Source organism: Phyllobates terribilis, unplaced genomic scaffold, assembly GCF_046119375.1.
Source record: "Phyllobates terribilis strain yellow unplaced genomic scaffold, ASM4611937v1 Scaffold_10__3_contigs__length_209671492, whole genome shotgun sequence".
NCBI lineage: Eukaryota > Metazoa > Chordata > Amphibia > Anura > Dendrobatidae > Phyllobates > Phyllobates terribilis.
In genome coordinates this window covers 183529827-183541854 of record NW_027362770.1, presented here as the reverse complement: position 1 = coordinate 183541854, position 12028 = coordinate 183529827, and the positions used below count along the sequence as shown (strand labels likewise).

Sequence of the window (12028 nt, the reverse complement as noted above, 5' to 3'; positions counted from 1 at the left end):
ACTCACCTCCACCACGCTGTCGGTGTCCTTCTCAGGTGACTCGCGCTTACCTTCAAAATATGAGGTGAACTTAGGTGGAGGAGAGAGGAAGAGACACAGAAAGAGAGAAAGAGAAGAGAAAGAAAGAGAGAGAGATAGCAAAACGGAGAGAAAAGGGAGAAGGTTGAGGATGGGGGAACATAAGAAGGACGGAACGTAATAAAAGAATGAGGAAACAGAAAGAAGCTGAGAAAGCCTGAAAGAAAAGTTCAGACTCGATAACACATGGGGATAAAAGGGGTGGGGCATCCCATAATCACCAGTGGTTACCAAGGGAATGGGATGTCTCAAGAACATGAACCTGACAATCAACCTCTGGACAGACAGCACAACCCACCAAGTTCACAAGTTCATGAGTCATCTTAACTTCAGGAGCAATGGTACCGCCATGGGGTCTCCAATGAGGCCACCTTGTTCTATTACTGTACGAAGTCTAAAACTGACAGCACTCATAATATCACACATTACTCCCGTTACCCAGAATTAATCATTATCATTTCTCAGGTCGACATCAACTTTCCTCCCGTGCTGCACCTATCTTCTTCTCGTCTCACTATGCACCAGTCTTCCTGACTCAGCTTGCTCTCAGGACAACCTCTCACTTCCGTCTTCCCGAATTTCCTCACACTGCCTCCATGTAATATACTCTCAGACCCTTGTAATCTGCCATTGATCTGCACTGCACCTCTCTGCATGTCGTCTCTGTCTACCTCCATTCCTATTACTATTTCTACTTATAACTTCCAGCTTATCTGCTCATCATAATTTTTTCTCACACTTCTTTCTAAGTCTTCTCTTCTGCTGCACTTTTCTACATCGCTTGTTGACTGCCCTCTCCTATCTGGTTACACATATGCAGGGCCAGGACTTTAGTTGGTTGATGCCTATTGCAGTATCTTGTATTCATGCCCCACCTTATGGGAAGCAAAATAATCATTGCCCATCCACAGTCGGGTCCAAGATGGAGTAGGGAGTGACGAGAAACTTCTGCTCTCGAAAAGGGATCTCGAATCTGAAACTGCCTCAGACCACCAGGGATTCTTACATTAACTGCCCTAGATGAACAGAAATCCTTACATTAGCTTCTTCATTGACCAACCCTAGACCACCAGGTATAGAGATATTAATCGCCTGACTGCCCTAGGCCACCAGGGCACATTCCATTAACCCATTCACTTGTTAGGATTACACGCAGGAACACTGGAAATCACCTCCCACTACCTTACCCAGTAACTCCTTCTCTGCCCTAGACCACCAGGAATATTCTTACCCCACTCTAGATCACCAGTGGTGCTGATGCTGACATCTTTACCACCCTAGACCACCAGGTATATTAACGTTATCCCCATCCACTACTCTAGATTTTGCTGCCCTAGACCACCAGGGATATTGACACCAGTCTAGACCACCTGTAATATTGACATTACCCCTCACACAAGTCTAGATCATGGGGGATGCTGATACTAACACTTTTACTTTGATAGATCACCAGGAATATTCTTGCCCCACTCTAAATCACCAGAACTGCCGATACTAGCATTTTTACCACCCTAGGCTTCCAGGGATACAGACATTCAACTTTTAACTACCTTAGACCACCAGGAATATTAACATTGCCTCCTCCACAGCTCTAGATCAGCAGGGATGCATCCTGACCCCATTACTGCCCCCAAATGTGAGATCAGAGCGAGGACAAGGATGAGACAGAATGAGCGAGAGAAGGATGGCGAGGATCGGACGGACAGACATGGGCAGGGAGCGCCGCTGGCCGGAGCAAGACTGGAACGGGGAGACTTGGGGTCATGAGGAGCGAGTCTGTGACACTGTGGGAATGTGCCACTCACCGATGGGGGACTCCTGCGTGGACTGAATGTCCAGCTGAGACCCGTTTGTCTTATTGGGGTCAGTCCTCACCCCGTGCTGCTTCTCCAGCTCCCCTACAAAAGACAAGACAGACAGACCGGTCACCGGACGGAGTATTTCTGCTATCGGACTCACAAAAATCCCCAAACACTCACATTCAATACGGATCTGCTCCATCTCAGACACTTCACAGATCGATTCCTTCAGATCCTCCAGGAATTTCTGCAGTTCCTCGCCACCGAGCGCACAGAAATGCAAAACTAACTTCTTCTCGGAGACGGAAAGCGGGCTGACCAGCGTGATCCCGTGCGGGTAATCTGGAGGGACATCATGCGGTAAGACGTAGTGTGAGCTTAGGAAAACAGCGCCACCATTGTTCTTTGGCTGACGATGGTATTGCAGTCTGCTCCTCTATACAACCTTAAGTGTAACTTTAAAAAACAACAACTCACACTCGTTCTCATAAAGATGAAACTGCATCCCGAGGAGCGGCACCGCCCGGCAGAACGTGTAGGTGGAGGACGTCTTCTTTTTGGGGCAAAGCTTCAAGATCTGAGCAAGAACATAGACATTAGACCAGATATCTCGTTGCTGCCCCCTACTGGTTGAATGTAGTTATGCAGAAGCTGCCTTGGTATAACGCATGCCAGCAGCTTTGGGTGTGAAATTCAAGTTACAGTAAAGTATTTGCCCCCTTACTCACCAGCAGAAGGTCGTTAAACAGGAAGACCTCCCGTTGATGGGCTGCTTGTTTCTGCACTTTGTTCACATCCGTCACTTCGAAGAGGCGGCTGCAGCAGACGAGTCGTCTGTGAGGGACTGACAGCACCTGCCGCAAAGAAGATCATGCTCAGCCAATCACAGGCAGGAGTCAGTAGCGCCTACTTGTGCTCCACCCACTTTTTTTTTGTACATCACAAAACAACAAAATTTACTTTTCAAGCAAGTCTGTGCACTATTGAGAGGCAGTCTGTTGCATAGCATATAGTGATTTCTATGATCTCAGTATGTAATTTCTGTCTGTAATCACAAGAAACCTAACTCAAGTCTGTGCACCATAGAGAGGCAGTCTATGGTGTAGCATCTAGCGCATACTTTGGCCAGTTCAATACCAGTACCTAGAACAACCCTGTGCAGAATGGAGAGGCAGTCTATTGTATGGTATATAAAGCTTCAGTACTGTCTGCGGTCTCCAGGACCTCCGCCGCCTGTCTGCCGTCTCCAGGACCTCCGCCGCCTGTCTGCCGTCTCCAGGACCTCCGCCGCCTGTCTGCCGTCTCCAGGACCTCCGCCGCCTGTCTGCCGTCTCCAGGACCTCCGCCGCCTGTCTGCCGTCTCCAGGACCTCCGCCGCCTGTCTGCCGTCTCCAGGACCTCCGCCGCCTGTCTGCCGTCTCCAGGACCTCCGCCGCCTGTCTGCAGTCTCCAGGACCTCTGCTGCCTGTCTGCAGTCTCCAGGACCTCTGCTACCTGTCTGCAGTCTCCAGGACCTCTGCTACCTGTCTGCAGTCTCCAGGACCTCTGCTACCTGTCAGTAGTCTCCAGGACCTCTGCTGCTTGTCTGTAGTCTCCAGGACCTCTGCTGCCTGTCTGCAGTCTCCAGGACCTCTGCTGTCTGTCTGCAGTCTCCAGGACCTCAGCTGCCTGCATGCAATCTCCAGGACCTCTGCTACCTGTCTGCAGTCTCCAGGACCTGTGCTACCTGTCTGCAGTCTCCAGGACCTCTGCTGCATGTCTGCAGTCTCCAGGACCTCTGCTGCATGTCTGCAGTCTCCAGGACCTCTGCTACCTGTCTGCAGTCTCCAGGACCTCTGCTGTCTGTCTGCAGTCTCCAGGACCTCTGCTACCTGTCTGCAGTCTCCAGGACCTCTGCTACCTGTCTGCAGTCTCCAGGACCTCTGCTACCTGTCTGCAGTCTCCAGGACCTCTGCTGTCTGTCTGCAGTCTCCAGGACCTCTGCTGTCTGTCTGCAGTCTCCAGTACCTCAGCTGCCTGTATGCAATCTCCAGGACCTCTGCTACCTGTCTGCAGTCTCCAGGACCTCCGCTACCTGTCTGCAGTCTCCAGGACCTCTGCTACCTGTCTGCAGTCTACAGGACCTCTGCTACCTGTTTGCAGTCTCCAGGACCTCTGCTACCTGTCTGCAGCCTCCAGGACCTCTGCTACCTGTTTGCAGTCTCCAGGACCTCAGCTACCTGTCTGCAGTCTACAGGACCTCTGCTACCAGTCTGCGGTCTCCAGGACCTCTGCTGCCTGTCTGCGGTCTCCAGGACCTCTGCTGTCTGTCTGCGGTCTCCAGGACCTCTGCTGCCTGTTTGCAGTCTCCAGGACCTCTGCTACCTGTCTGCAGTCTACAGGACCTCTTCTACCTGTCTGCAGTCTCCAGGACCTCTGCTGCCTGTCTGCAGTCTCCAGGACCTCTGCTACCTGTCTGCAGTCTCCAGGACCTCTGCTACCTGTCTGCAGTCTCCAGGACCCCTGCTGCCTGTCTGCGGTCTCCAGGACCTCAGCTGCCTGTTTCTCGCTTGCCTCAACTGCCTGCTGCACCGCCGCCCGTGGCCCGTGTGCCCACCCAGACCTTTGGCTTTGAGGATCTGCCTAACACTTACGCTCTTCATGCCCACGATGGACTTTTCCACCTTGGTTACGTAGGTCACGTGATCCTCGTTAGATTTTAGCTCCTTCTGTTGGATCCGTTCGTAGATGCCCACCACCATCTCGCGGGGAATGTCTGCTCCGTCGTCCACCCCTGAGGAGGGATTGGGGAAATCGCTCGGTTAGTAATTGCTTTCGTTAGCATCGCCGTTCATAACCCTGCGTTGCGTCTCACCTCTGAGGTTGCGGATGAAGTCTTCCAGCAGCATCTTGCGGTCGGGTTTGATGCTCGGGCTGTACATGTCCGTGTTCAGAAGGATAACGGCAAACGCCAGGATAAAGATGGTGTCCGGGTTGTGAAACTGCTGCACGATGTCCGGGTTGCACATACAGTACCGTTGGCTACAGCGTAAGGGGGGACATAAGTGATACCAGATCATGTTTTGTTACATTGTAGCAATTATCATCATCAAACTTCACTTTTTGATATCTAAATGCCTGGGACAAGTCTGTGCAGTATAACAGGCAGTCTATTGTATAGCAGATTGAAATTAATCTGACTACACCAAAATGAAGTAGCTGTTTGACAACCTAAAGTAAGGCCGCACTACAAAGAAAATTTTAGGAGAGGCCTAAAAAAAAAAAAGTCTGTACAACATGGAGAGGCAGTATGTAGCATAGCAAGTTGATCACGTAGCAGCACCGAATGAAAAAGTGATCACTAAAGTGAAGAAGCTGCTAGAAAATATAAATTAAGACTGTACTTACAGAGTAGGAGAGGCCTAAAAAAAGTCTGTGTAAGATGGAGAGGCAGTCTATAGTATGGCAAGAACTTTATTTATATTACTGCAACTAATGAAACATTGGCCACCAAAGTCAAGGAGTTCCTACACAACCTGAAATAAGACTGCCCTAAAGAGGAGGTTCCCTATATTTATGGGGGAGGAGTCTAAAAAAGTCAGTGCAATATGGAGTGGCAGTCTCTACTATAGCAAATAGAACCACTTAAGGACATGTGACTGCACCTAATGCAACATTGGCCACCAACAAGACATGATACAAATGTTTTCTTGGTTTCTTCTGATGGCATCCCAAAGAATACATAATCACTCAAGTTAAAAGGGAGCTTCCTGACTACTAACAAGCCTGTGCAGAGGAACAGAGGCAGTCTACTATATAGCACATAATGAATAGGGCTTTCTTCTCAGCCCTATTTTCGGTAATAATATGAACTCAAGCAGGAAGGCTAGGCTCCTGGAGAAACTTTGGTCATGGACAAAATATGCTTCCCTACGAAGGAAAGGGGGAGGGACCTGAAACAAGTCTGTGCAGAATTTTGAGGCAGTGTCATGCAACTGCATGAATTCAAACAGTAGTGATAATGATATGTCCAGAACAAAATTATATTTAAATCACTGGAATTATTTTCTATGTATCGGAGACGGACAAAAAAAAAAAATCTATGCAGCAAGAGGCAGTGTAATGTATAGCAGGTAAAGTTTCATGTACTGGTTTTAGAATGTGTAACAGCATGAATAATAATGGCAGTCACCCAAATAGCAAGTCCAGAACAAAGGGATATCTAAAGATTGGAATTATATTCCAAAGAAAAACTTAAAACAAGTCTGTATAGCAGTGAGCGGCAGTGTCGTGTATAGCAGGTACAAATTTTAGAACATGTAACAACATGAATTAAAATGGCAGTCATCCAAACAGCAAGTCTAGAATAAAACAATATCTAAACACTGGAGTTATATTCCGAAAAGGGACATAAAACAAGTCTGTGTAGCATTAGGAGGAAGTCTCATGTACTACAAATGTAATTTTGACATAAAATGGCAGTCACCCAAACATCAGAAAGTCCAGAACAAAACGATATCTAAACATTGGAATTATATTCCATGCAAACGGAGAGAGACAAAAACAAGTCTGTATAGCATTGAGAGGCAGTATTGTGTATAGTAGGTAAAGCATGAACTATAATGACAGCCACAACAGTAAGTCTAGAACAAAAGGATATATAAGAAATGGAATAATATTCTGAATAGGGATGTAAAACAAGTCTGTGAAGCATATAGGTCAGTATATTCTATAGCTTTACTAATTACATAAACTAAAATGATGCTCACACAAGCCAGACCGCCATGGGCCCCCCAAAAGGGTAAAAAATGGGAAGATCATGTGACTTCTGAGGAATAGGTAGTACAGTGGCATGTAAAAGTCTGGCCACCCCTGGCCAAAATTCCTGTTATTGTTAACAGTGAAGCAAGTTGAAGATGAAATGACCTAAAGTTACAGATGACACAAAACAGGAGAAGCTATAAGAAGACAGCAAAGCGTTTTCAAATTGCCCTTTCCTCAGTTTGAAATGTAATTAAGATATGGTAGTTACCAGGGACAGTGGAGGTCAAGATAAGGTCTGGAAGACCAAGCAAAATATCAGTGGGAACTGCTCATAGGATTACTAGAGAGGCAAATCAGAACCCCCACTTGACTGCAAAAGACCTTCAGAAAGATTTATTAGACTCTGGAGTTGTGGTACATTGTTCTACTGTTCAGAGACACCTGCACAAATATGGCCTTCATGGAAGAGTCATGAGAAGAAAACCTCTCCTGCGTCCTCACCATAAAATTCAGCGTCAGAAGTCTGCAAAAGAAACAAGCCTGAGGACCAATGAGGTTAAAATAGAACTCTGGCCACAATGATCAAAGGTACGTGTGGAGAAAAAAAAGGGCACAGAATTTCAGGAAAAGAACATCCCGCCAACCATTAAGCATGGGGGAGGATCAATCATGCTTTGGGGTTGTGTTGCAGCCAACGGCATGAGGAACATTTCACAGGTAGAGAGAAGAATGGATTCAATGAAATGTCAACAAATTCTTGATGCAAATATAACACCATCTGTAAAAAAGCTGAAGGTGAAAAGAGGATAATTCTACAAATGGATAATGATCCTAAACACACGTCACAATCCACAATAGACAACCTCGAAAGGCGCAAGACGAAGGTTTTACTATGGCCCTCACAGTCCCCTGATCTGAACATCATTGACAATCTGTGGATAGACCTCAAAATAGCAGAGGAGGCAAGACGCCCCAGGAATCTCACAGAACTGGAAGAATTCTCCAAGGAAGAACGGAGGAAAATCCCTCAAACAAGAAGAGAAAGACTCTTGTCTGGCTACAAAAAGCGTTTACAAGCTGTGATACTTATAAAGGGGGCGCTACTAGGTACTGACCATGCAGGGGGGCACAAACTTTTGCATTGACCCATTTTCCTTTTTGTAATTTTTAAAATGTAAAAGATGACAATATATATTGCCTAAATAAAATACAAAGGAGATGTGTCATCTGTAACTTTAGGGCTTTTAGATCATTTCATCCTCAACTTGCTTCACTGTTCACAATAACAGGAATTTTGACCACAGTGCACAAACTTTTACATGTCACTTTATCTACAACACAGACTCACCTGAAGGCTTCAATCAAGCGCTCCACCTTCTGCGCCTCGCCCTGTACGCGGATGTGCGCCTGGAACTTCCGCAGAGCCTCGTCCAACTCCATATTGGAAAAATCCATTTCATCCACGACACAGCTATGAAAAAAAATGGCCACAAGCCGAAATCAACGGGGCGCGGGCAAAACGTGTATAGGAAAATGCAAAAAGTTACACTCAGACTTCATCAGCATTTATTTTATAATAATATTTTACATTTTTGGGGGGTAATTTACTATTTTATCATTTTATGAATTTAAATTATTTTACTATTTTATGTTATTTTACTAGATTGCTATTTTTCCTTTAATTTACGGTATGTTATCATTCTATTTTCTTCTTTTACTAGTGTATGTTACTTTACTATCTCATTTTTTTTTTTAACTTATTTTATGTTATCTTACTATTTGAAGATTATTTTAAATTTTTGGCATACTTTACTATTTTATCTCATTTTATGAATTTATAGTACTGTATTTTACCATTTTGTGATTTTACAAGTTTATAATGTTTTAATATTTTATGTTTGTTTCCCTACTTTCTAACTTTACTATATTGTAAATATACAATTTTACATTATTGCATTCATTTACTAATTTACGCCATTTTAATATTTTGCTATTTTATTAATTTTTTGTTTGCTATTTTATTATGTAATTTTCTGAATTTATAGTACTTTACTATTTTATGGTATGATACTATTTTGTAAGTTTATATTATTCAACTATTTTATATTTTTGTTCAACTACTTTGTTATATTACCATTTTATATTATTTTACTATATTGTTAATTTACAATTTTATGTCATTGCATTCATTCAGTAATTTATGCCATTTTAATATTTGATTTTTTTTTGTTTATTTTTCACTATTTTTTGCCATTTTGCTATTTCTACAATTTTACTATTTTTTGTTTTTTTCACTGTCATTTTACTATTTCTACAATTTTACTATTATTTTACAATTTATTCTTTTGTTATTTTATGTCATTTTACTATTTCTACGATTTTACTATTATTTTACAATTTATTATTCTTTTGCTATTTTATGTCATTTTACTATTTCTACGATTTTACTATTATTTTACAATTTATTATTCTTTTGTTATTTTATGTCATTTTACTATTTCTACAATTTTACTATTATTTTACAATTTATTATTCTTTTGCTATTTTATGTCATTTTACTATTTCTACAATTTTACTATTATTTTACAATTTATTATTCTTTTGCTATTTTATGTCATTTTACTATTTCTACAGTTTTACTATGATTTTACTATTTTTTCTTTTTTTGCTATTTTATGTCATTTTTTTATTATTTTATGCTCTATTTCTATTTTAAGGAGTTTTTGAGAGGTCGTCATCCATCTTTTCGCTGTGTCTGATATACAGACATGTTGACTGACATTTTCCCTTCCCCCGTAGATCTGAGTGTACACGTGTCGGCCTATATTGGGATGACGTTTCCGACCGTGATGGCGCTTTTTGCATTAATGCCGCCTTTAAATCTCCACTTTGTATTAACGTTCTGGATTTCCTTTTTAAGTGATCTGGGTATAGCAGTGACGCGCGTGCGAGGGCTTGGAGCGTGTAATGTGCGTTGAGGAGCAGAATGACCTAGTTTCCCAACTCAGGTGAGGAGCGGAGATTGTGATGTATACGGCGGGGGAGGGGAGGTCAATAAAAGTCTTTGTAAACATATATTGGTGGCCCTCAACCAGTAATTGATGGTCCCACTCCTCTTCATCCAGAAGTGAGCTTTTGCCGGCTGACTTGTTGTATTGGGGCCGTATTAATGCCGCAATACACCGAGTTCACAAGAACGTTCCTACTACGCGTTTCGGTCACTCACTCGAGAACATCGCGGTTGAATTGCTTCTTGCTGTTCCCAAGGAATTCTCCGATCATTTGCCGGCTCAGGCCTTTCCGCTGTAGCAGGAAATGTGCAACCCCGATGGGGGTGTCTGGGATGAAACCTCGAGAGATCAAGAACTGGATACCTTTATCGGGATTACTGCAGTAAAGACAGAAGAAGACAGTTGTCAGAAGCAGCGAGTTACGGAGGACTATCTCCGCCTCAAACCGGTGTGGAAGGAAAGCTGTATATATTGACCATAGCAACCAATCAGAGCTCAGCTTTCATCCTTCAAACAGCTCTGGTAAAATAAAAGCTGCGCTGTGATTGGTTGCTATGAGCAACAAAATCAACTTTGTAACTGAGGCCTACTGACCATTGTAGGCCTCCAGGACACAATGGAAGGTGCTCTATAGAGGTCCGAGAGGTTCCTTATGCCAGGAATCTTACTCCAGGACTGATGTACGGAGGTCCTCTCGCCACTCGCTCCTGACTTAATAAGAGGAGTGCACCTCTTCATGAATCCGGAGCGTCGGACTCCAACATGTCCCCAAATGAAAACTGTTGAGAAAATCTCCGGTCTTGATGAATCGGGCTGATAATTTAAAGGGGAGTTCTACTTTTCAAAAAGTTATTATTTCACCCTGTGTGTAAATCCACTGATCAACCATCACATTAAAACCACTAATAAAGGAAAATAATAGCACTGGTGATCCAGTGACAATGGCGTCTTCCGGATTTATATCATCAGTATTGATCAGTCAGCTCCTGGGAGTTGGAAGCAGGAAAAATGGAGTAAGGGTCTGAGCGACAAAGGTCAGATTGTGATAAGCAGAAGATTGGGTCAGAGCAACTCCAAGGTAGCAGATGTGGTATTTTCAGTATATGGCGGGTCTTGTGGGATGTTGCTGTGGTACAGCAGGGCTTGTGGGGTGCTCCTGGTATACGGCGGGTCTTGTCGGATGTTGCCGGTATGCAGCAGGTCTTCTGCATGGTGGCTCAGTGGTTAGCACTGCAGCCTTGCAGCACTGGGGTCTTGGGTGCAAATCCCACCAAGGACAACATCTGCAAGGAGTTTGTATGTTCTCCCCGTGTTTGCGTGGGTTTCCTCCGGGTTCTCCGGTTTCCTCCCACACTCCAAAGACATACTGATAGGGAATGTAGATTGTGAGCCCCAATGGGGACAGCGATGATAATGTATGTAAAGCGCTGCGGAATATGTTAGCGCTATATAAAAAAAAATAAAGATTATTATTATTATTATTCTGGGGTGTTCTTGGTACAAGGCAGGACTTTTGGGGTGTTGCTGGTGTGCGGTAGGTTATGTGGGGTGTTCCCGGCATACGGCAGGTCTTGTGAGGTGTTCCCAGCATACGGCAGGTCTTGTGAGGTGTTCCCGGCATACGGCAGGTCTTGTGAGGTGTTCCCGGCATACGGCAGGTCTTGTGAGGTGTTCCCGGCATACGGCAGGTCTTGTGAGGTGTTCCCGGCATACGGCAGGTCTTGTGAGGTGTTCCCGGTATACGGCAGGTCTTGTGAGGTGTTCCCAGTATACGGCAGGTCTTGTGGGGTGTTCCCGGTATACGGCAGGTCTTGTGAGGTGTTCCCGTTATACGGAAGGTCTTGTGGGGTGTTCCCGGTATATGGCAGGTCTTGTGTGGTGTCCCCGGTATACAGCTGGTTTTGTGGGGTTGTCCGGGTGTGCGGTAGGTTATGTGGGGTGTTCCCGGTATACGGCGGGTCTTGTGGTGTGTTCCCGGTATACGGCGGGTCTTGTGAGGTGTTCCCGGCATACGGCACGTCTTGTGGGGTGTTCCCGGTATACGGCAGGTCTTGTGGGGTGTTCCCGGTATACGGTAGGTCTTGTGAGGTGTTCCCAGTATACGGCAGGTCTTGTGGGGTGTTCCCCGGTATACGGCAGGTCTTGTGGGTGTTGCTGGTATAGGGCAAGTCTTGTGAGGTGTTCCCGGTATACGGCAGGTCTTGTGTGGTGTCCCCGGTATACAGCTGGTTTTGTGGGGTGGTCCCAGTGTGCGGTAGGTTATGTGGGGTGTCACCGGTATAGGGCAGGTCTTGTGGGATGTTCCTGGTATACGGCAGCTTGCTATGTACGGGGTTGTGGAGCGGTCGGAGTGTCCCCTGTCCATACGATGAGCACAAGATCATCAGAACTGGAGCA

General features: G+C 44.9%; 1 protein-coding gene across 7 annotated transcripts in view; it reads right to left on the bottom strand.

The window, feature by feature from the left end:
* The window catches only part of IQSEC3 (IQ motif and Sec7 domain ArfGEF 3), a 121889-nt gene that overhangs the window by 7307 nt on the left and 102554 nt on the right, over positions 1 to 12028 (bottom strand). For 3 of the 7 annotated variants that reach the window (XM_073650299.1, XM_073650301.1, XM_073650305.1), the window contains 9 exons: positions 9847 to 10008; positions 7969 to 8091; positions 4732 to 4898; positions 4511 to 4650; positions 2606 to 2731; positions 2355 to 2454; positions 2058 to 2219; positions 1884 to 1976; positions 7 to 50 (listed from right to left, as the gene is read on the bottom strand). In XM_073650299.1, coding sequence (XP_073506400.1) covers positions 7 to 50; positions 1884 to 1976; positions 2058 to 2219; positions 2355 to 2454; positions 2606 to 2731; positions 4511 to 4650; positions 4732 to 4898; positions 7969 to 8091; positions 9847 to 10008 — 1117 coding nt within the window. Of the gene's footprint in view, positions 1 to 6; positions 70 to 1883; positions 2220 to 2354; positions 2455 to 2605; positions 2732 to 4510; positions 4651 to 4731; positions 4899 to 7968; positions 8092 to 9846; positions 10009 to 12028 lie in introns of all 7 variants that reach the window. The other 4 variants (XM_073650303.1, XM_073650304.1, XM_073650298.1 and 1 more) reach the window with 3 other exon arrangements.